Source organism: Mirounga angustirostris, unplaced genomic scaffold (genome assembly GCF_029215605.1).
Source record: "Mirounga angustirostris isolate CCGP_5_RB_7025 unplaced genomic scaffold, mMirAng1.0.hap1 SCAF_1, whole genome shotgun sequence".
Taxonomy (NCBI): Eukaryota; Metazoa; Chordata; class Mammalia; order Carnivora; family Phocidae; genus Mirounga; species Mirounga angustirostris.
Window position 1 is genome coordinate 68193293 of NW_026991709.1, and position 24634 is coordinate 68217926.

The following is a 24634-nucleotide window of genomic DNA, read 5'->3' on the forward strand; positions in this document are numbered from 1 at the left end:
CAAACATCTGTTGGTGGCTGGTGATGCAATTGGAGCTAGGCTGGGTGAGAGACAAGGCCAAGGATTTAGATATGGAAGCAGAACGATAGTAGTAACTTGTGTTCATCCTGCTCTCTAAAGCTCATCTGGTACTTTCACATGTGTTTGTCAGAGGCATGGGTGGGTTCTTTTAGAGAGAAGAGTGGAGAGCTGGCTGATTACCGGTCGCTTATAGCTAAGTCCTCCCAAATTTCCCTTTCCCAGTGTTTATTGTTCTCCTCTTTATTTTTTTTTTTTAAAGATTTTATTTATTTATTTGGGAGAGAGCGTGAACAAGTGAGAGAGAGAGCACACAAGCAGGGAGAGGGTCAGAGGGAGAAGCAGGCTCCCCACTGAGCAGGGAGCCCGATGTGGGGCTCGATCCCAGGATCTGGAGATCATGACCTGAGCCGAAGGCAGACGCTTAACGACTGAACCACCCAAGTGCCCTTATTGTTCTCCTCTTTAAAGTTCTCCTGCAGTTTTTCTACCCAGATCACTAACATACTCTTTTTTTTTTTTTTTTTAAGATTTTATTCATTTTTTTTGACAGACAGAGCAGGAGAGCACAGGCAGGAGGAGCAGCAGAGGGAGAGGGAGAAGCAGGCGACATGGGGCTCAGTCCCAGGACCCTGAGATCATGACCCAAGCCGAAGGCAGTTGCTTAACCAACTGAGCCACCCAGGCGCCCATATTCTTGTTTCTTTAAAAAGAGACCATATCCACCCTTTACAGAACATAGTAACATTGGACAGAAGACTTTGGAATGGGGCTAGAAAGTGATTTCTTTAGTCTCCACAGTTTACCACACTGGTATTTTTCCAAAATTATGTCAACCATGTCAGTGTTCTCTGCTAATTGGTCTGCATAGGTTGACTACCGTAATAACCCACAGTTATCAGGGGTAACGTAATAGAAGCTATTTCTTGGTCACGTTGCAGTCCACAACAGATGTTCCCAGTTGGATAAAAACCCAGGACCCGTGCTCCTTCCATTGAGTGACTCTGCCATCCCCTGGAGTCCTTTCCTGGAACCTCTGCATCCAGCCTTTACAGGATGGGAGAGAGTATTAGGATGATTTCATGGGCCAGTCCTGGGAATGGTATATAACACTTCTGCCTATCCTCCATTGGCTGGAGCTCAGTCACATGGCTGCTCCCAACTGTAAGGGAGGCTAGGAAATGTCAGAGTTGTGTCCTTCAAAAGAAGGAATGGGCTTGGTGAGCACCTGGCCAGTCTCCAGCCCATCCTTACATGGCTTGGTAGAAACAATTGCCACCATGTATCTAGGCCAATTTGGGTCACCACAGAAGACTTCTTGTGCTTAGTCCCTAGGGTGTTTTACGTAGTGTGACAATTTGAGAAGTGCAACTGCATTTCCACAGTCAGAGATTTCATCTAGGTTAGATTTGCAGTTGTTGGATTTACTGTGTTACATGAGCTCTCCAAACTTTCCAGGACTGGCGTGTTTTGCTGACTATACTAGCTGGTTTCAAGTTAACACTTGAAGTTGGTAATAATATTTGCTGCCGTGTTTATAATTGCCACAGTCAGTGGGGTGGGGAGTTTCATGGGTCTTTTCATTTTAATTTATCCAGTTGTAGTTGTTGTCTGAAATGCTTCAGACAGTCTTTTTATGGGTTGTTTTAGTCACATGCTTATATGAAGAAAACTGAGTTTGTACCTTAAAACAAGATTGGCATTGGCACTTTTGAAAGGGTTGGCAGAATGTCTGGCTGAGAATTCAGGGACTGCTGGGCTGGCCTGGAAGAGGCATATAGTCAGCAGTGAAATACTTAGGATCCAATGGAGCATCACAAAAGCAAGTTTCCTTCAGGCCAGCACCACCATCCAAGGTGGGGGAGGGAGAATCGGGCAGTCCTGGGGGGGAGGTGTCCCAGAGTTCACAAGTGGTAGAAGACATGCAGGGTCAGATGAGTCTGTGGTCCTATTATGAGGCCATCCATCCATTCCTGGAAGGCCCCCAGACAGCGACTTAGGGGTACAGGAATTCAGACCTACTTCCCTCCCCCAGGGAGTGCCAGGAGAGGGGCACGGCAAGGGATGAGTGAGGCCCTAACTTGTCAGGTGGGGTTTCAGAGAACAATCCTAGCAGCAAGGTACTAATAGTAGTGCTCAGCCGGAAACTGAGGCACTCAGCAAGTCTGGCTACCCTGTGACTCCATAGAAACTTAGGGGCTGGAGGCTCCTCCCAGACATATCAAATTCTGTGTCTGGGGCTGTACCAAACATGGCTAGATCCCAGTCCTATAGGGATTGAAGCTCTGGATGTGCCTTGACTCAGGAACTAGATGAGACAGATCCACATGGTTTTGTGCACAGGCTTTGGAATGAGACAGATGGACCTGAGGTCATATTCTGTCTTCATCCTTTCCTAGCTCTGCAACTTTGGGTAAATTACTTGATTTCTCTAATCCTTAGTTTTCACCCATAAAATGTGGAAACTAATATATACCCCATTGGGTAGTTGTGAGAACTGATCAACATAAGATATGTTAAGACACCTAGGAAGTCTATACCTAGGTAGTAACCTTTAATCATGGCAGCAAACATCTACCTTAAAGTTCCATAAAAGCAGCAAGAACAAAACAACAGCCAGGCAGGGTAGGAGCTGAAATCTGGGCTCTTGTGATGCGTGATTTACAAAGCCTGGGTTTTGTGAAGTAAGCTATCACCAGGGGGGTGGTCGTGCATTGGTCATGCCTGCTGCTTACAGCAGCTGGGCTTTTTTGGGTGGTTAACTCTGGGGCTGGGCACATGCCTTCCCCCCATTTAGGTGTCTTTAAAATGGAAAGTAGGTCTATTAAGTCAGCCCACATCCTGGCTACTCAGCTTCTTTGGCATTTTCCACTTCCCAGCTTGAGGGCCCATCCTTTCTCCAGGCCGCCTGCAACATAATTATCACACATTGTCTTCTAGCATGTATGTAACTAGAAGCATAAAGATCCCTATAAAGGTAGGAAGGAGCTTTTTTCTATGCTGGTAGTCAACCTGCAATGGTTGGAAGATTGAACATAAATTGACTTGACCTTGAGCTTCAAGTGGCTGTGAAATTTTGAGCGCTGCCCACACTTTGGAGAGCGGTCGACCTTCACTTTGAGGCAAATAGGATGAATCATAAAAGGAAAGGGACTTCTTCAAGAAGCTTGATTTGTAAAGGCCTTATACAAAAATTTAAAGGAAGGTCAGGGAACTGGATTAAAGCCACAGGAGGCAAACTTGTGAATAGTAATGGTAGAGGAGGGTTTTGCCCTTCTGCTGGGAGAAGCTGTTCTATTGTAAAGGGAGATGAAGACAAATATGCAGGCACGTTGTCCAGTGGCTGCTGTTTCCAGCTAAGGGAACGCGCTTCAAATCAGAAAATGCAAAACAGATTATCACACATGAACTGATGGTCAACAAAGCACCAAGCTACTTCGACCATCACAGCCATAATAACTGCCATGGATTGTCTACCTGCTGTGTGCCACCAAGACTTTACATACATTGTCGCTGTGTGAGGTTGGTGGTATTAGGCTCATGTTACATATGAATTCACAAGGCACTGAGAAATTAAGCATTCTGGGATCCTAGAACTAGGAGGGTTAGAACCCAGCCCAGCTGTTCTGTCTACATGCCCATACTGCTTTGGGAATGGCTTTGTAGCTCAGGCCAGAGGGAACTGTATTCCGGAACACTGAAGGAACTTGCCTATGTGATCACAGGGGAATCACTAAGAAATCATTGGCTGGAAATGGGAAAATGCCCAGAAGTTGAAAAGATAGGAATGGGCAGATTCAGGAAACTATAGACTTGTGAGCTTGATCTTATTACTGGGCAAATTCTAGAATCCTAGCTTTTGCACAACTGGGTGTGTAACACTGGGCAAATGACATAACACCTCTGGGCTTTTTAGTTTCTTTGCCTGTAGAGTATGTGCTTATATTATATTATCTCTAAGGTTCCTTCCAGTCCTAAGTATTTTATCCTAGTAAGTTCCATTAATGGATGTTGACAGTTTTAGCCCTATCTCTATCAGACAACTCATTTTCACTTTGTGTGAAATGCTCCAGCCTTTCTTCAAAGGGTAAAGGGTTAAGAAGACAGAGTTTGGAGTGAAATCGTTGTAGGTTCAAATCTCACCTCTTCTATAGACTAGTTAGATGACCTTAAGCAAATTTTGTAAACCCTTCGGACCTCACTTTTTTCCTTTGTAAAATGCTGATCTTTCACACATTTCTATGTCACAGGGTTGTTTTAGAGTTAAATGAAATAATATGTATAAAACACTTAGCTCCATGCCTAGAATGTAACAAGTGCCCAGTTAGTTCTTATATTCCATTGATTCTAAAATGTCATTTTCCTCACCACATCTCTGAAATCAGGCTGCATCTTCTAGTTTATGGTGTATAGTAGTTTAATTGCAACAGTTTTTTCTTTCTCAATGGTACATAAACTAATGATGCATTTTACATTAATTAAGTATGGTATCTCCCCAGCGTGATTCTCACCCCTGAGGTTCTCAATTTCTTTCTGAGTTGCCTCCTTCTCTAACTTCTTGCAGTAGAATTAGGGAATGGAACAGCCAGGGAGGGCACAGACTCAATCATCATCTTGTCTGACTCGTTCATTTTACTGGTATTGAAAGTGAAAGCCAGAACGTGGAAGAGACTTTGAAAAAGTACAAGGAGAGAGCTCAGGTCTTTAGAGCTCAGGTCTTTAGATTCCTAGTGTAGTATTCTTTCCCAGGTCAGGAACAGTATTAGCCTTGAACAATACCAGAACTATGACTCTGTCACTCTTTACATACCTGGGCCCCTGTTGGATGGTGAATACTTCCAAGTCTACATATGGATTTTGATATAAGGATTTTAGGCATGGAGCCCCAACGCTGGAATGATTAGATTGTTGACTACTCTTGCCATTTGCACAAACACAGAATCAGATACTTTTAGGGTTGGAGGGAAGATTATTTTCCATGAGAACTATAATGTTCTTACTTTGCAGTAGTCTGAATTTGCAAGGCATGCTCTCTGGAGGTAGCTTATTTCCTCCTTTATTGTGTCTATAATTTCAGAAGCTGACAGCATGAGGATGGTAATGTCTTGAATTGTGGATGGTTTCTGCTTCCAGGATTGTACAGCTGAGTCCAGTGACAAGTCAATCACATAGTCCAGGCACTTCATTAATTCACTCATTCACTCAATCACCTAGCACTTACTGGATACCTGCCATCTGCTAGTCAAAAGGTATGGACATAATCTCAGTTCATTCTCACAATAACCTTATGAGATTGGTGTTACTTACATTCTACAAATGGGAAAACTGAAGAACAGTGACATTTTTGTGTGTGTGTTGGACATTGACAAAACCTCCACATAGAAAATGGGGCTAGGGCATTCCAGAGCAAGAAAGAACTTTATTGTTATGAGAAAAATGTCTCAAAATAGAAATAGCAACATGAGTTATTTTACACTGCAAGATTGAACAAATACAAAAATAAACCTATAGCCTATAGAAAAGAAATCAAATGTTCATTGAGTATTTTATTAGCTCTAAGCATTAATTGTGTCAATCACTCTTAACTGAGTCAATGGAACCCACCGTAGTTCTTTTCTTTGTCTTATATATAGTTAGGACTTCAGGTGTTGAAAATATCCAGAGGGCCTGGTCAGTTAGTAATTGAAAGCTTTGATTCCTATTGGAAAATTAGATCAAGTTTCAAAAGTTAACAATCATACTTTCTGAAAAACAGAGGAGGAGAGGAAGTCACTTGTTTTTTCCCTAGGCTTATGTGCTTAAACCAAGGATGACCATCTCTTTGGCCCTCCTGGATGGCAGATCTATGTTTATGGACCCTGGGTCCTTGGTGGCTGAGCCCCTCAGTGGCTGTATCATGGGCTCTTTTTTACTCATTCAGTCATTGGTTATAGGGTGTGGAGAACATTCCTAGTACATGCCAAGAGAGCTCTTGACACAGACACTGTACCCAGGGAACTTAACCATTTGTAGGATATCTATCCATCTAAATGCCTGGGACTGTCAATAGAATTTTTCTGCAATGATGGAAGTGTTCTCTATCTGCATTCTCTAATGTGAAAGCTGTTAACTACTTTAAGTATGACCAATGTGACTGAGGAACTGAATTTTAAATTTTACTTAATTAAAATTTAAATAGCCTCATGATCTAAACTGTCCTCTACCCATCCTTGCATTTTAATATGAATGCATCTGTAGTGGGAGTACTCTTCAGGCCATATGGTATGAAGCAGAAAATGCTTGACTAAAAATAATATAAAATTTAAGACATATAGAATATGCAAATAAATCAAAGGAGAGACAAAGATGAAGAGCATGGAGATAAAAAAGATCAAAGAGGCAGAGGACTGCAAACTCTAGGCAAGAAAAAGCAGAGAGGTGATTTAATACAGATTTGAGTTTGGGGTGTTCTTTATGTGATCTTCATGTAATTATACAACTTTAACTTTTTAATACATATTCATTGTAGAAAGTTTAAAAACTACAGAAAAGTATAAATAGGAAAATGAAATATCCCCATAATCCCCAAACCCAGAAATACATTATATCCATATTTGGGATCATACCAAATTGCTATTTCTGAAGGTTAAAAAACAGTTACGTCTTAAATTTCATATGATTCAACCTAGCATATATAGTACATGTATCATTAGTATCCTAATTTTTACTTTACAGATTTTGAGCATTCTTCTGTGAAATTATAAATTACTCAAACTATTTATAGCTATTTCAAGATTGTTTAACATCCCTTTCTGTTGGACATTTAGGTTGTTTGCAGTTTGGGACCGCAATAAAAAGTGCTTGAAACTCCTTGTCCTCAAATATTTGTCCTCAGTTTTCCTCAGTTCCTCAGGATAGACATCCAGAAGGGGAATTACTAAGTCATTGGTTATTATTCATGATTCATATTGCCAAATTGCTTTCTGGAAAGGTTGCACTAGCAGAACTATGGGCAGGGAGGGCTAACACTGGACTCTTGCCAGCATTGAGGATTATTGCCTTTTCAAAATCTTTGCAGATTTAATGGATTTTAAAACATCTCATTGTTTAGTTTGCATTTCCTTGATTACTAATTAGGCTGACTGCTTTTTCTTATGTTTATTAGCCATTTCTCCTTCTTTTTTGAAATGTCTATTTATATTCTTTGCCTGTTTTTCAAATAGGGAATGGTATTAATCCTTTCTCTGTTAGATTTATTGTAAATTTGTTCCCCAGCTTGTCATTTATATTCTAAATCTTGTTTATACTCTGATGTATAGTGTAAAATTTTCCATAGACAAAATCATCAATATTTTCCTTTCTGATTTCTTTGAATGCTTTTATGCCCAGAGAACTCTTTTCTCATTCAGGGATCAGTCAAATTTACTCACCCATGTTTCCTCTTAAAGTATTTTTTATATGTCATTTTTAAGATTTGTGCTTCTAATCTGTCTAAAATTTATTTTGGTGTCTGGTATGAAGTTGTGAGGATTAACCTGACTATTTTCCCCCAAATAGTCCACTTTTCCAGGGCCATTTTTGAATAATTTGTCTTTTTCTCATCACTTTAGTTTCTTTCCTTATCATATATTAAGTTCTTAAATATGCCAGATCTGTATTAGGTCTATGAATCAGGCTCCATTCATTTGTATGTTAATTCTTATGTCTGTCCCACCTTTTAATAATGTAGTTTTAAAAAGTATATTTTAATATCTAGGACAGCAAGCCAAACCCATTATTCATCTTTTTTTCTCAAAAAATGTTTAATTACTTTCATCCATTTATTCCTCCAAATGGAAGTCTAGTTGAAAACCCCTTTGGCACATAATAGGTACTTAGAGATTTGTTCAACAGATATCTGCTATAATATTTAGCTTTTTAAATCCAAAAACATTTTGATTTTATTTGAATTTAATTTCACTTGAATCTTCTTTAATGTCTTGCATTCCTTAGATAAACTCTATGTGCATGCATGGCAAATCTTTAAATGACATTTAACGAAAAATTAATTTTCTTTTTACGGCTTATTTGGACTTTGTTCTTTTAGTCGTAAGACAGCTTTATCTGTGATGAATGGAGGCCATTTTTTTATTTGTTGTGGAATCACATCATAGAATGAACAGCTGTAGAACATGGTTACCCTAAACTTTAAATAAGTTCAATTTTAAAATGCTGTTTGCAGATGGTATCATGACTGCAACCTAATTATTAAACTTTCTAAGTGCATGAATATTATACAAAGATCCTATATATGAAAGATTAATACACAAAGGAGGGAATTTGCTCTTCTTGAATTATTTCAAAAATAAATAAAATTGGGCAGCAAAAAACATTAAAGAAGCATTAAAATTAACAATATCAGCCATAATCCCATTTTCCAGAGATAACCACTCTGTACATGTATATATGTAGTTTTTATGCATAGACACACACCAGTATATTACAACTGGGATAAGTTTGTATATGCTGTTTTATAATCCATTTTTCCTACTTAACAATAGACTGAAATTTCCCATGGCTTTAATACTCTTGTACAGTGACATATTTAATGGCTCTATATAGTGGATATTCCATTGGTTACTTTGCCAATCCTGTGTGATTGAACATTTAGCTTTTGTGGGTTTTTTCAATAGTATAAAGTCATAATAAGCATCTATACACCCCACCTTAACATTCTTCCAGTCTTTAGCATGTAATTTGTGTACATGTGCATATTCATCCTTGGACAAGACAAACTCATGGCTCCCTGGTCATGGCAAGGGCTCCCCTTCTAAAAGGAGCTGGAAAAGAACAAAGAGGACCAGGTTTCCCAGCCTCCTAGAGGTATTCTGCTCAGATTACTGGAAAAAATTCAAAGTGTTAGAGAATTGATAAAGAAAATATTTCCAGAGAACATGGAATAGAGACTTTTAGCATCTTGGATCATTTATTCTACTTAGCAGGTGGATTTGAAGGTCTGGCTCATCTGGGTTTGTATTTACCACTTCCCTGTACCTCCACACCCAGCTCTGCAACCTCTAGCTTTTCTTCCTCTGTGAACTCCCCATTCACAATGGCCTGACAGCTCAAGGCCAACCAATCATGGATTCTCTTTGGGCCTCTTACTCTTTTTCCCTGCAGGCAGCTGGGATTCCTTATGCGGCTCTGAAGATTTCACCTGTGGGTAGATATTGGGCCTGCTTCATCTTAGACACTGGCCCTGCCGTTGGCATGCATTTGTGGTAAAGGTACTTCTCAGAAATGCTACCTGGACCCATATACTTTTGTCTGGAGCCCAGCCTCATAAAGACAGTGGGGGAGAGGTGCTGGGGGAGAAAGAATAAGGCTGGCCAGCTACAGGCTCCAACACATAGAAATCAGAGTGGGATGCCCATGACCATAGCCCTCTGGACATAAGTGAAAGGGGTAAGTACTCGCTGAACTCAATCAGCAGCTGGTCTTCTTTTGAGCACAGGAGAGTTGCCTTTGTATCTGAGGAAACTGGCTAGGGGAGCAGGAGTCGTTGGAGTGCTTGCCAAACAGCTCAGATTGGGTAGGGGTGAGAAAAAATAAAAATTCAGAGGAAGCACACAGATTAGTGTGACCATCATGGCTTACAGATATGTAGCGGGAAGGTGAGGAGGCATTTTTTAGCTGCCATTTTCTGAATTTACTTTATTCAACTTGTGCACTCACCATTTGTTTATTGACATAATCAACACTTATAAATACACTTCTGCTATGTACTAAGCCACATGTTAAGTCTTCCAACATGAACAGGGAAGAAGGAAGGAGTGTTATGTTTACTTAGCCATCAGTTATGTGTCTGGTCCCTTCATAAAGATTTTGTCTTTTATTTATCACCACAGTTTGTGAAGTAGGTTTTTTTCTTCCCGTTTTTTTTTCCCCCTTATCTCTGATGAGGAAACAGAGACCCAGGGAGGTTAAGTAAGTTATCCAAGGGCACACAGCTAATAAGACCTGGTATTGGGAGTCAGACTTAGTTCTTTCTGAATGCAGAGCCTGGGCTTTACTCAGCGCTGTGAGCTGCCTCTCGGGATGTGCCTGCCATTGGAGAGCTTACCCTCTCATGCAAAAAACAGCTTGTTGAGCAAATAGTGGCCAGTTATCTCTGCTGGGGCTCCCTACCTCGAACACTTGAGAACCCCCTTCTTCTCCCACCATGATCTAGCCTCCAAGAGATCTTGTTAAGCAAGTTTGTAGTCCCCTCTGGTGGCTCTAACTTTTATCAGCACCCCTCACGGATCCAGGAAGGGAGACTTGGGTCAAGTTGTTATCCCTCTACTAGCAGGGGTTAGAGGCCAGGGAATCTTCTATTAGGAAGGCTTCCAGTAAGGACACTGCCTAGGCATCTGTAAAACTCCTTTCATATTTAATTTCACTTCTTCTGGCTCTCAGTAACCGTAGTGAGAGTACCACCTCTGACTGAACTTATCCTTAGAGCATAGGGTCCTGCACACAGGCTTTATCTCCAACCATTTGCCTCAGCTTCCTTATATTCAAGCTAAGGAATCTAAATCATGTCTTTTCAGTTAATTTTTCTGCCAGCCCAAGCACAGGGTTCCATCTAATCCATGAGTGTTAGAAAGTGGACCATGAGGGGCGCCTGGGTGGCTCAGTTGGTTAAGCGACTGCCTTCGGCTCAGGTCATGATCCCAGGGTCCTGGGATTGAGCCCCGCATCGGGCTCCCTGCTTGGCAGGAAGCCTGCTTCTCCCTCTCCCGCTCCCCCTGCTCGTGTTCCTGCTCTCGCTGTGACTCTCTCTGTCAAATAAATAAATAAAATCTTTAAAAAAAAAAAAAAGTGGACCATGAGTAAGGCAGATGCTGGATGATAGGATGCAGTGGTTAGAATTCAAGAGATTGTGAGGTCTCTTTTTGACCTTGCTTTAGAAAAATGGTTCACAGCCATTTAGGGAGCCATTGCCCCTTTTGAAAATCTGGTGAAAACTGGAATTACACAGATTCTTTTCTTGGAAAAATGGGTACTCATGGACATATATGCAATAATTCGCATGCAGTTTCATGAGGTTTACGGCCCTCCCCAACCACACACATTTTTGAGGCAGGGTTAGGAAGGTTGCTTTGGTTTACTAGGTGCTGCTGGAATGTGTGGCTTAGTATGTCCTCTGGTAAGCAGAGTTGAGAGTTACCTAGGCAACTCTTTGCAGGCAGTATCTCCGCCCCCCCCCCCCCAACCAGCTTCTTGTTTTTTTCCTATAATTCTGGAGAAGGATTCTAGCTTTGTGAGATATTTGGATTACTCTGGTTTCCTATTTAGCACTTGATATTGTTATGCTTCTTTCTAAAGAAATAGCAGGCATCACAAGCCAGACTCTCTTGAAACTGACCCTTTCCTAGCTTATGCTGGCTCCTGGTTATGCTAGGTTTACAGGGAGCACTTTGTTGCTTATCTCTGGCAAACATTAACTCATATTTCTGTTATTCTGGAGAGGGCCTGGGTCATGGGAGAAAAAACACATGCCTTAGCTACTCTTCTCCCTGTTCCCCTAAACCCGCCAGAGAGACCTTGGTTCTCACCACTATCCTGTCTGGTCTAGAACCTTGCTAAGGATCCTATAACCCTTTGCCTCTTCTCTAGATACTGCTTTCTCAGTTTTTAGACAATGTCTTAGAGCTTGAGTTTTATTATCCCTTTGGTATTTTCTGAATATTTGTCTCTTGATATACTTCTATCATTGCATTTCTTATATGATATTAAAATTACATGTTGATGTGCCTGATTCACCCCCTAGACTAAAAGTCCCTTAGAGTCAGGAGCTCTACATTTTTTATCATTGTACCCATAGTGACTGAACTCTGCCTGAACATATATGTGCTCAATAAATATTTGTCGAACTGAATTAAGCAGTGTTTAGATACCCAAGGTAATAATCTAAGGAAAGATTTAAAATTTGCTTAAAACTCTAGGAATTTTTCCATGACCAATCCATCTACCTCAGATATGACTAACCAGAAAAACATAGTATTGGGATCCATAAGGAGTTTATGCTGCCTCGTTTCCATAGTGTGTGTGTGTGTGTGTGTGTGTGTGTGTATGATGTGCTCAGACCTTTCTTGGCTACTGCAATTATTTAAAAACAATACCAAAACAAGTCTTTTTTTTCTCTCCAATAATCTCTCCATGTTTATGTCCCTTCAACACTTCTTCATATTTGTTTATTTCCCTGATATATCTTAATGTCTCTTTCATCTCTGCCTCTTTCCCATTCGGTTCATATATCTTAGGACAGGCTGCATAGCAGTCACTCTGAGCAGCATCTATACAACTAGCTCAGGACCAAGGACAGCAGCATACCTGGCCTTGAAGTGGGAGGAGGTGCTTTAGTTTACTGAAGTTTATTCAATAATATGACCTCCGGGTGTGGTTTTCTCACCTGTCAGGCTGCACTTGCAATTCTGTAATCCTGGTTATTATTTGGCCCTAGGTGTTCCATGCAGTGGACCTGTGTCCAGTCTGTGTCCACTCTGTCCCTGTGGTATTGCTTCCACTGATGGGTAATAAGACTAGGGCAAGAAGGGCACAGCTAAGGAGTCAAAAAGTGTGGAGGTAGGAGTGGAGAGTAGCTCTGGGCTGGGTGAGAAGGACTGCTTTAGGAGCTGCCTATGAGGGGCTCCTGCTCTGAGCTCTGCAGGCAGTTTTGCTGCTTTACTGCTACCTGCACCTGCATTTCCAGCTATGGGGAGCAGGGCAGAGTGGGGGGTTAGTGGGGAGGTACAGCAACATTTCATGTTTGCATACCTGCTATTCCACAGTGACAGAGGCCAAAGCTGGATTTTCAAATCAACAATTTCATCTTTAACCTAAAGTCATGTCCTGATTAAATTAAAATTAATTAAAATTCAAATATGTACACTGGGGAAGAGGGAGGGGGACCGAGAGTGAGGGTCCCAAGGACTGGGCCTTTTATATATCTGAACCACAGCATACACCTTCTGCCTCCACCTCTGAGTATCTCTGCAATGCTCTCTAAATATATAAGCAAATATACTGCTAATGTTCAACAGTTGATTCATATTCATCACTGACTAATTCATCACTGGCTAATGTTCTGTGTTACTTTGAGGACCCATGCAAGAGTAATACTCAGTGTAACAAAAAGACAATAAATCTGCCATCACCACCATCCGTGAGGTATGAGCGCTTTAAATAACCTAGTCAGCAAAGAATCAGTTTTTAAAAAGTGATGGGCAGATATAATCACTTCTGAAGTGGCCATTTTCTTATGTTTAGAGAACACTGAATGTTGTCAAGTTTTCTGGGGAAGGAGGGAGCGAGGGAGGGTGAGTGAGTGAGCCTGTGTGTGTTGCAGCTGAGGTCTCAACTCAGCTACTATTAAATCTTGTGAAGAATAAACAGAAACGGTTTGCTCATTAGCTGGGCTTAGAGAGGTGTTACCCACATGTTTAAAGTGCTAATTATTAGTGATCTTTAATGCAGCTAATTTAGCAGTGGTGTTACAAATTTCTGCTCTTTAAAAGTAGCCCATTAGCCAGGACTTTATAGCTAATATTGACTTTAGAAAGTTAATATTGAAATTGGCCACAGTTAGAGTTCATGTGGAAGCGTGAGAGAGAGAAAGATGAAGATGGGGGTAGAAATAGGCAGGGAGAAGGATAGGGGGAGGGGAGAGACACAGCAGCCAGTGGGCACTGTTGGTGTGGAGGGCACTGTAGCACTGTGGGTGAATAAGAATCTGTCTTGGGTGGCTCCTCAGCTGTGTGCTGGGCACTGGAGGGACAGAGAGAAACATCTAGCCCCACCCTCTGGAGCTTAGGGTCTCCAAAGGGATCCAGATGGAGGAGCTGAGATGGCACAAGAGTGAGGAACCTGCCAAGTGACCTTCAGAGAAGGAGGAACCAGCCCAGCCTGGGCAGGGGAGGAGGCAGCGGGGAAGACACCCTGGATAAGATACACGGCTCACTAGAGTGCAGGGCAGGAAATGGACGTTGTGGGTAGTGATGGACATGTGTGTGTCAGACTTCAGAGAAAGGTAGGCATTGGTTCTACCTGGTGGAATGACTGCCTAGTCTGGCCCCTGTCGTCTCAAGTCCCTGACTGCTACGTCATGTTGCATGAGACCTAGTCAGTTGGCTTGGAAAAGCTTAGTATTTAGCATTTGCCCAAAGAGGAGCCCACATTTTTGTTTCTCCCCCCTCTCCCTTTTTGCGTTGAAATCGGGTTAGCTGAGGCTTGTGAATGTCCTTCTCTTAGAAGTGCCAGGGAGGAGCTGAGCTCTGCTACACTGTCCCTCCTTCCCTAGGAAAGAGGGAGGATGCTGCTGATGCTGCTGGGGCTGGTTTGACACTTGCAGGTGTCAGTGGTGAGGGATGGTGGCTTCCAGCAGCCGGCCTCACTGTGGGCGGATGGATCCCCAGGTCGGGGAGAGGCAGGCGGATCTCCGCACCGTGCTGTGTGTTCTGTTGCTGACACAAAGCTGCCCAGTCTCCTTCTCTGCCAGATTTATCCCTTCTTGTCAGCGCACACTTCCTGCCTCAGTGGCAGTTGTTTTAACTAGAGCTCCAAGGAACATATTTATAGTCGCTGGAGGAGTTTTCCAACAGCCAGTTTCCTCAATAGCTCATGAGCATCTGAAGAGGAGACAAGACATTCACCTCCATCTGCGTGCATGCGTGTGTGTGTGTGTCTTTCTCAACAGCTCTTTCTCTCTTGCTCTTACCCATTTTCTCTCATTCTTGCCACCTCTCTCCTTGTCTTGTGTTATTATAGGAAAGAGGTGAAGGAGAGAAAAGACAGTGAAGGGAATGAAGATCATCGCCTCTACCCACCAGTGACTTGCTTCCCAACCCCAGCTGTACCGACAGTGTCTTCCCCCAGGGCTTTGCCCATCTAGTCCCTACACAGAAGGGACCATGTCCTTAAGTCTCTTTCCTCTATGATTCAGTTCCATATTGCATCTTCATGGGGTCTTACTCAAACTCCCAGCCTCCTACTGGCCTGGCAGCTCCCAGCAGATACCTCACAGACACGCATTCTTCCTGCTTCTCTTGGAACTTCAGGAGAAGATAAAAAGAGACAAAGTTCCAGTGCCTCCTGTCCTCATATTGTAGCACCCACCTCAGCATGGGTGATGTGTCCCATCCTCCCCCAGCGCCTTACCCAGTAGAACGTGACATGGAGTTTGCAGTCGGAGCCTGCTGGTTACAGCTCTGTTCTGGAACCACAGCCTTCCTTTTGGACCAGCCAGATGCCACCCAGCTCTGGCCTGCACTGCAGCACAGTCCCAGCTCTCTGTGCTTCTGAAGGCACTTGCAGCCACATCTCTGCTGATGCCTTCCCAGGAGCCTGCCCTATTGAGTATCAGGTTCAAAGTACAATCACAGAGTCCAGCGCCACCTCCATGCCCTCCTTTCCATCACTCCCTAACCCTGCTTTACCATACTGTTTAGCCAGTATGCTCTCTCCATCTCTGGCATGTGCCCTGCTTGCCCCTTCTTCTTTGCCTTGGCTTGTGCCGCTTGCCACCAGGACACCATTCTGTGGCCCTACCCTTACTCGAATTCTGGTTCAAAGACCACCTCCTTGGGGGAGCTGTCCCAATAAATTGCTTCGTACTCACCACTCTTACTCTGTCTTCTTAGGATCTGTGCCTGCTCAGTTTCAGTCCAGTATTTCTGGACTCTCTTTTGCATGATAAGCACTGTGCTAAGTGCTGGGGTAGGGCAAAGAGTAAGACATGGTCCTTACCCTCAGGGCATCAGAATCCGTTAATGGAGGGCAGAATGAAAACACAGACATGACTTTCAGGAGAGAGAGAGTACAAGGCACAGTCAGGGATGGCTCCGCTGGATGGGAAGGTCAGGGAAACTGCACAGAAGAAATGATGGATTTGAGAGAGATTAAAGAAATGGAATCAGCAGAACCAAGCAACTGAACTGATATTTGGGGTGTAAGAGTGGGAGGAGTCTAGGAGGCCTCCCATGTTTCTCTTTAGGTAAGTTAGTAGGTGACGGCACCAATAATCAGGATATGGGGATATAGGACAGCCAGGCTGGGGGAGGGCGGCAGGGTCTTCATCAGAACCTTAGAATTGGAAGTTGTTTTTCGTACAGAGTCTGGTAGCTTCCTGGTGTTCAGGGGAAATGGGCACTAGGTATTTTATTGGGCTGAAAACTCTCAGAGGGCAGAAACTGTGTCTCCCCTCCAAGGGAGATTATTGCCTGGGATAAGCACTGTATCTCATTAGATGTGGAGCTCCCTAGCGTGGGGGCACCTCTCCTTCTTCTGTTTCTCATCCAGTATTGCCCAGTGTTTGGGGCTTTGTACCCATGGGTGGGAGTGCAGGTACGATGAAGAGGCATAACCAACTGGCTCCTTGTCTTCCAGGGCCATCTCGGAGATGGTGTCTTGGTCTGTAAATGTATATATGATACTGAGAACAGTTAGAGAGGGCAGGACTCTGAGGGCTGAAGTAGCGGGGAAGATTTGTTGTGAAATTAAAATACCTGATACATGAGAGAGTGTTTTAAGCTACCAAAATTCTGAGCAGTTTGGACAGGTGTTATTCATAACCACTCCTACTCCCAAAAAACAAGATATGGTCCAGTCTCAGTGCCCTGGAGGGGAAACTCATCTATCTCTCCGATAGCCTTTTTACTCCAGAGCTGAATCTGGGTGATGGGTTCCAGGGTAGTGGCTGACTCTTTGGAATTGTTGGGCGGTGGTGAGGTGTCTTCCCATGGTGGAGGTGGGAGGGGTGATGAACAGCACTACATCAGATGTGAGAGGTTCTATTTAGACTAGGCTAAAGGATGCTTTTATCTATCTCTGTCTCTAGGCAGCTCTGGAATAGAAAGACATATGTTGGTGTATAGATCTTCCACAAATGCACCGTGCATAGGAATCACTGGGATTTCTTGTTAAAATGCAGGTTCTGATTCTGTAGGTCTGGGGTGGGGCCTAGATTTTGCATCTCTAGCAAGGTTCTAGCTGGTAGGTGAGGCTTGTTACTTTGAGTAGCAAGGCTTTAGGACTCACCTTCCCTTTGAGTTCCCTTGCATTCTGTACAGGTGATGTCCTGTCTCTGATAACAGCTCACTGTCCTATCTGCATACTTGTCTATCACTGCCTGCAAGCCCCCTGGAGAGTGGGGTCCCTTACTTATTTGTCTAAGTACCATCACACTTAACATAAGGCCTAGCACATAATAGGTGCTCAGTGAAGAATTGGTGGAAGAATGACTCTGGGAATAGGAAACAGTCCCTCTTATACCCAAACTATAGCTCGACCTCATGAGCTCTTGGAACTCTCAACTGTAAACCAGATGTCTCCTTTGCAGCAGATCCGCCAGTGATTCGGGGCAACTTTGATCAAGGCTTCCATGCTGGACACACAGGGATGGAGTGGAAAGAGGAGGCAGAGACCTACCTGAGCAGTGGTCACACAGGGTCAGGCCCACTCGAGGCAATGAGATAATATTGAAATACACAGTAACTTCTCAGTAAGTGCACGTTAAGGGGGTGTGGCTGAGAACCAAAAGGAAATAAAGAGCAATCCATGGGCACCCTGGCAGCTTGCACCTCCAAATGCTCAACACTTAGCTGCTTGTGTCTTCGCTTGTTGAAATCTGCGCTGCTTTCTGGAGGAGGCTAGCATGGAGCATAAGACACACAGCTGCCCTGGGATACTCACCACCATCCTGGAGCCAGGAAACAAGAGACAGAGGGCCTCTGATACCAGGGCCAGCCCCGCTGTTGCCACGGGGCGGGGCGGTTGGGGGGGATGCGTTGCAGGGGCTGGGAGCCAGGGTGAGGAAGCTGGGCACTTTCCCACATGGGGAAGGCTGGCTGGGAAAAGGTGAAGGGGAACGGGCAGCAGCAATGTAAGCATAACACATTTGGAGTGAGGAGGTGGCAAAAGTGGGGCTTACAGAAGTTCCATGCTGGAGATCCTGGGGAGGTGGCGGTGGTAATTTTTACTTCCCTAATAGATGCGGAGCATTTCAACTTTGCTAATTAATCGAACAGCAGGCTTGTAATTCTGACAGGAGCAGGACACAAATGGGGTGGGATTAGTGCTGAATGCCAGCAAAGCATGCCTTTGTCCTTAAGAGAAAGCAGGAAACTCACATTGGGTCAGGTCCCTGAGGGTGCCCTCTGGTTCTTCCTTTTTTTTTTTTTCCCTACAGTAACTCCAAAGGGCACAGGGGCTTTTATTTCTTCTCAGGCTTTCTTTAGAGCTAGCAAGGGATCTACTGTTTCACCTGTTTCTTTTAAAGGGGGAAGCTGATCTACAGTTGGTCTAGAGTTTGTAGTGTAATAGTGCTATTATCAAATATACCTTGTTCAGAGATAGCAGTTGCAGGTCAGGTCTGCCTGCCTCTTCCAAGGTATGTGTGCCTCACAGAAGTTCTTCCATCACTAGCCTTCCATTTCGGTAACTTGGGCTGTCCACAAAATGGGGTGATGTGTCTTGGGCATCCCGATCCCTAAGCTGATTCCTGGAAAAGAAGACACTGGGAGGCCAGGGAAGAGTTGTTTTATCTTCCCAAAGCACACTGAACCTTGTTAGGGAGTTTGTTTCCAGTACTTTCTCTCAAAGCATATTGATCTGATAATCTGAGGATCTTAAAGGCCAATAAATATGAAGAAAAGGTTTAAAAAGTCTCAGACTATCAGAGCTGAGTGGGACCTGGCGATCATCTACGCAGATCACCAGCCCTTGGTGTGACAGATGAGGCCACTGACCTTGCGCATGTCACTTGAGACAGGGTTACCATTTCATTCATTTCTTTATCCTTTCATCAAATATTTATTGAACATTTTCTATGAGGCTGCCCAGACATGTACCTGATAGTGAAAACATGTTGCTATTTCATTGGTCCTGTTTGAGTTAGTGTTCAATGGACTTCTCCTTTATTATAGATCCCGACAGCTGGCTTCACAAGGGCCTGTGGGAATTGATACATAGAACCCTCAGCCAGTGCAAATAGGTTTTCTACTCAAGGTCGCTGACTTCTGAGCTGCTGGGCTAATTAGTTTAGCTCTACTTGGCTTTACATAATGCATATATTGTTGAAAAGTTGTTTGTAATTCAATTTTTGGCAAATGAAAAACTAATTCAAACCATTAAGGCAACCTTTATTTAAAGAGACCCTGGAGCAAATTTTTTTATAATGTGAAAAATCTTGTTGTTGTTGGAAACAATTATCCCCTAGTTAAGGATTTTGTAAATCTAGACACTTTAGGTTTTCTTATGGTAGGCTCACAACCTGGGAGGTAGTTCAGCTGTGGTCTAACCCAGATGGGAGAAGACTCTGGCCTGAGAAGAGGAAGCCCTAGGAATCTTAGACCGGCCCAACCCAAGATACTGACATTTACTCCGGCCAATGGCCAATGGTTGCAAGCTGCAGGGACAAGCCACTGCCTCTCTCTCAGGCCCTGGAGTCTGGAGGGGAGAAGGAAGAGGTGGGGCATGATGAGTGGGGTGTGAAGGATGGAATTCAGAGCTCCTCCTTGCTCTCCCTCCACAGGTAGGAGCAATGAGCGGGTAGGATAGGGAACCTTTTGCTTCCATTATAACAAATTCCAAGCTCTTCCTTAATGTCTGGGGACTTCTTGGAATTAGAGCCATCTTGTATACTTTAAGGGAGGTGGGGGGAGAGGAAGAGCAGTGGAAAAAATAGGACAGGTGTTTTGGAGAAAAGAGGGTTATGTGATTCTTGTCAAATCTCAGTTTGGGCCTTGCTCCTTTTGAACTAATCTGGAAGCAGACAGGACTAAAGTTTAACTTTTCTTATTAAAATTTTTTCCTATAGAAATTAAGGCGTATGTAGCAATATTGAGGAGAGTGTTTTAAAACTGATGTATACAGAGATGTATTTCACATGTGAAAACAGGCACTTTTAATGCAGAGGCATCATTTTATACAAACAACTCATGCATCAGCTAAAGATGATCCTTGTCTAGTTGGTGAAGCCGAGTAGGACCCTTCCATGCCAAGGAAGCCAAAACATCTTACTGCATGAATTTGAAAAAAAAAAACCCAACCCTATGTATCTATTTGTAAATTCTGTAATAATTTATATGGATCCTAAGTGGTTTCGAGTAGTGAGATTTAGTAGTTTTTCTGTGTTGGGTTATAAGGTCAGAGTGTAACGATTTATACAGACAATGCTTATAGTTAGAGTTTTGTTTGTTTGTTTTTTGTCGTGTTATGTTTTTCTTCTTCTATTGCCCATGTTCTTCTCAAAGTGAGCCTTGTAGTGGGTTATTCTGGCATTAGGTACTGTGGGCCAGCTTGTAAAGAGAAACAACTGATGAATAAAAAGGCTCACTGTTTTCATGTAGTGAAAAATGAAGAAGAAATAGGTGAAATGATCAGAGGCACTTTGGGAATTTGTTTGGGGTTAGGATATAACCCCTGACCATGGCAAACTGGCATTCTGGAGACACATCTCTCCTCCTCTTTGGTTGAGTGTGCAACTGGCTCATTTCCCTTCCCTATAGGCCAGTGATCTTAACCCTGGGCTGTTGCCGGAATTCCCAGGAGAGTCTCTTGAAGCAATCAGGGTTTAGAGGTTGAGACAGCCCTGAGCGGGGACCATCATCCCAGTACATTTCTCTGCACATTGTCATATTGGGACCACAAGGGAGTAAGCCAAGTGGAAAAAGGCACTAGAGTGGTTGCCTGTGGTCTCCGGTTCTGTTTCACTGAGCTGACACAGAAGCTCCTCTCTCCAGGCATCTGTGTGTATGATGTCCCTAGTGGTGATCCACAGCAGAGATTCCAGTTATGGCTCACAGGGCATGGGCTGGCTCTCCCCGAGAGTCTTTGTGGGGTGCTTGGGCTAAATGGAAGGGCGCAGTGGGCTGGCCTGCTGTTTTGCGTGTGCATGCGGAGGCTTCTCTTCCCACGTGCCTTGTACTCACACCGGGCTGGGTTGTCCTTTGAGGCTATTGTTTCTCCAGGCACACCATTATTTTCCATTCTATGTCAGCCCCAGGCCTCTGCCTTCAACCCCCTAACAGGAAGTCAGCTGGACCCCAGAAGGGACTTTGCAGCTGAGAAGCGAAATTTAGGCAGAGAATGAGTTGCTGAAGAAGGGAGTGCATTTCCTTCCCAGGAGATTGGTGTCTCCCCACCTGCTGTCTGTTGTGGACTGGTGAGGGTGACATTGAGGGGGAGGAGGAAGAAGGGTTATTGCATTCAGTTTTGCTTCCCACTTGGGGATATTGTGGTTTACTTTTACAGTTTGTACAATGAAAACTAAGAGTCACTGTGCCAGGTAGAGGAAAGGCAAAAACAATTATTTAGGGCATTGTGGTCCATTCTGATATTAATTAACCTGTTCCATTGATGTTTCCTGAGTGCTTACTGTGTACCACACACCATGCTAGGCAAAGAGGTACAAAAGTGGCTTTTAAAAAGCCCCATCGTCAAGTTGCCCACAGCAGCAGGGCCGTGGCTGTTGCCTGCAAGGCGCGGAGCTTTGCGTGTGTGGTGGGGGCAACTTGGATTGTCCTGTCCCTGGAAGGGACACCCCTGTGGCCTGGCATCATGTGGCAGTGTCCTTTATGTTGCGGACCTTCTCCCGTTCCATCGGCTCCATTGGGCTGGGCTGTAGCACCTGAACAAGGCACAGCTTTCTGGCGCATGATGGGGTTGGGCTGCTGAGGGATGTACCCAGGGATTCAGCCATCTGCCCTCTTTCATCCTGATTCCTTCTCTTTTGTCGTCCCACAGGGTCTTTTCGGAATGATGGTTTGAAAGCTTCTGATGTCCTTCCCATCCTAAAGGAAAAAGTGGCCTTCGTGTCTGGTGAGTGTCTGTGGAACTTTGCTCTGTAGGGGACCTGGGAGAGTGTGTGCACACATGCATGTAGGCAGTCGCTCCTTGGTGTGTGAGAGGGAAGTGGGGGTGGGGCGGCACTCGGCATGGCTGGCTGCATCCTTGCTCCAGAGGCAGGCAGACAGAGGAGAGAGAGCCCTGATCCCAGCTGGGTGCTCTGAAGGACACTCACAACCACGGGTGGGTGCCCCTCACCTCACAGCCCCCACCCATACACCTGACCTCACCACCCCCTCCCCGGCCAGTCAGATCCCTCATGGGCCACTGAGGTCCCTATGGCAGCTGCTCCAGTTGGAGGAGTCTGTTTACCTCACACATTCCCAGAGGTTTTATTTGGGTTCATCTCTGAGCAGATCATGGATAGGAGATGAAAATTTTTTCTGGCTCCTCTTTATCGCTCCTTCCTGGCAAAGGGAACTCAGTTGAGTGTTTATATCTTATTTATTTATTTTTCTGAGTAATGAATTCCAAATATGTATTTGTGGCTTTTCTCTCCAACCCATCTTGTGCACCTGCATCTTTTAATGTCTGATTCAGGGGCCAGCAAACTATAGCCCGTGAACCGGCCACCTGTTTTCCTAAGTAAAATTTGATTGGAACACAGCCATGTGCGTTTGTAGTATTCATGTCCTATTGCTGCTATAAAAGTTACCACAGATTTGGTAGCGTACAGCAGCAGAAATGTATACACTCATGGTTCTGGGGGCCAGAAATCCAGAAGCAGTTTACTGGTCTGAAACCACGGTGTCAGCAGGGCTGTGCTATTTCCAGAGGTTCTTAGGGGAGAACTCGCCTCTTGCCTCTTGCAACTTCCGGTGGCTGCCGGCATTCCTCGGTTTGTGGCCACGTCACTCCCATTTCTGCCACTGCGGTCCCATTGCCTTTCCCTCTCCTGTCTGCGTCAGATCCCTCTCTGCCTGCCTCTAACGAGGATACCTGTAACTGCATTTAGGGTCTGCTCATATAACCCAGGATATCTTCCCATCTCAGAATCCTTGAATAGTCACATGTGTAGACTCTTTTTTTTCCAAATAAGCTAACATTTACGGGTTCCAGGGATTAGGACCTGATATTTTGGGGGACCGCTATTCAGCCTGCTGCAGCAGAGTTGAGTGGTTTCCTCAGAGCCCAGATGGCCATAACTTTAAGATAGTTACTCTCTGGACCTTTAAGAAGAGTTTGGTGGCCTGTGATGTAGTTGAAGGCAAGCCACAAGGGCACCAGCGTCGCTGTGGCTGCCAGTTCCTGGGCTCCGTCGTAGGCCTCCATTATAGAATCGCCAGCAGGGGCCAGCGTGAGGGCAATGCCCCACCAAGGATCACATTTAAAGAAACACACCCAAGTGCTTGTGCCTTGTGGACTGAGCATTTGTTTCTGGATGATCCTGATGGTCTACAAGGGATGGTGGTAGGATCACAGGGGAAGAGCGAATACCGTCCCACAGTATATGGTTTCACTCCAGAGCTGCCGCTGGCCTGGCTGATGGGCAACAGACCAAATGGAGAGAAGGGAGAGAGAGGAGGGCATTGGGGAGGAGAAACCAAGCAGCAGGTGTCTCCTGCCTATTGAGAGGGAAGGTGAGAGACTGATGATTCAGAGTGTAGAGTTAGGAGGTGAGGGCAGAGTATGGGATGGAAGTATGTGAGGTTCTAAATGCACTCCTCATTATTATTATTAGTATTAGTGGTAGTAGTAGTAGTGATACTAGGGTTTTGTTGTTGTTGCTGTGAGATGACATTGACTGAGAAGCTGCCTTTCCCCATTAGTGTTAGGTGCTTACATATCTTATCAGGTAGTGAACCCCTGTCACTGAAGATGCTGAAGCCCAGGCTGAACAGCCCCTTGGCAGGATCACGTGGCAGCAATTTTGGTATGGGGAGAGGTATAGGTAAGACAACCTCCAAAGCCTTCATACACTTGGATCGGAGTGCTTGCTAAACATGTGGAAGGACCCTGTGTGGAGGTCCTGAGGGCCACTGGGCAGCGCTAGGCCCCCGACTTCTGCTGCCCATAGCCTGGCTCCAGGATGTGGCCCACAGCCCTCTATTGTGTACTCTCTACTCCAGTAGAGCCCAATCCAATCTTTTCTTCTTTATGGCCCTGAGCCTCATTTAACCTGATGTCCTTCCTGTCCCCTGGGTATCCTGCTAATCCTCCCATGTCTCTCATGCCCGAACTTCCTCTACTGGCTGTGCTTTACTCACATTTTTTGCCAGCTTGAGCCTCTCTTCTTCTTCCCAAGTCAGTTCCCACTTTGCCTCCTCTAGGAAGCCTTTCTGGCTTTAATGCAGAGCCTCTGAACACCATCCTGTTCTGCATCAGTTCAGGACATATGAGTGCACATGGGAACCCTTGTTTGATTGTTCAGTTGGAGCCCTGAGACCAGGCCCAGCCAGCCCTAGAAGAGACCTTCCCAACTATAGGGAATTGTCCTAAGGGAGCATACAGAATCAATATGCCAGGAAGACGGGCCAGCATGAGGCAGGTCGAAGTTTCCCAGAGCAGGAGCAAGGGGGCTGGGGGCGTGCAGTTCACTCCCTTATACCGATGTGGGTTGAGCACCCTCGGGTACGTCTTATTCATCTGTGCACGGTGCCAGGAACTTTTGGGCTTAGGGAACATTGTCTTTCCGTGCCTGGGAAGGATGCTTAGGATGCTAGGGAGACGGCTGGCTGCATCTAAAAAAAAACAGAAACAAGAAACAAACCAGTAAAGCCTCTTACATCCTGAGCTTTTAAAAGAAAAAACACAAGAATAAAACAAAACA

At 44.5% G+C, this 24634-nt stretch overlaps 1 protein-coding gene across 14 annotated transcripts in view; it reads left to right on the forward strand.

The window, feature by feature from the left end:
* The window catches only part of KALRN (kalirin RhoGEF kinase), a 655214-nt gene that overhangs the window by 171298 nt on the left and 459282 nt on the right, over positions 1-24634 (forward strand). For all 14 annotated transcript variants that reach the window (XM_064572015.1, XM_064572061.1, XM_064572104.1 and 11 more), the window contains one exon: positions 21763-21837. In XM_064572015.1, the coding sequence (XP_064428085.1) occupies positions 21763-21837 (75 nt within the window). The remainder of the gene's footprint in view (positions 1-21762; positions 21838-24634) is intronic.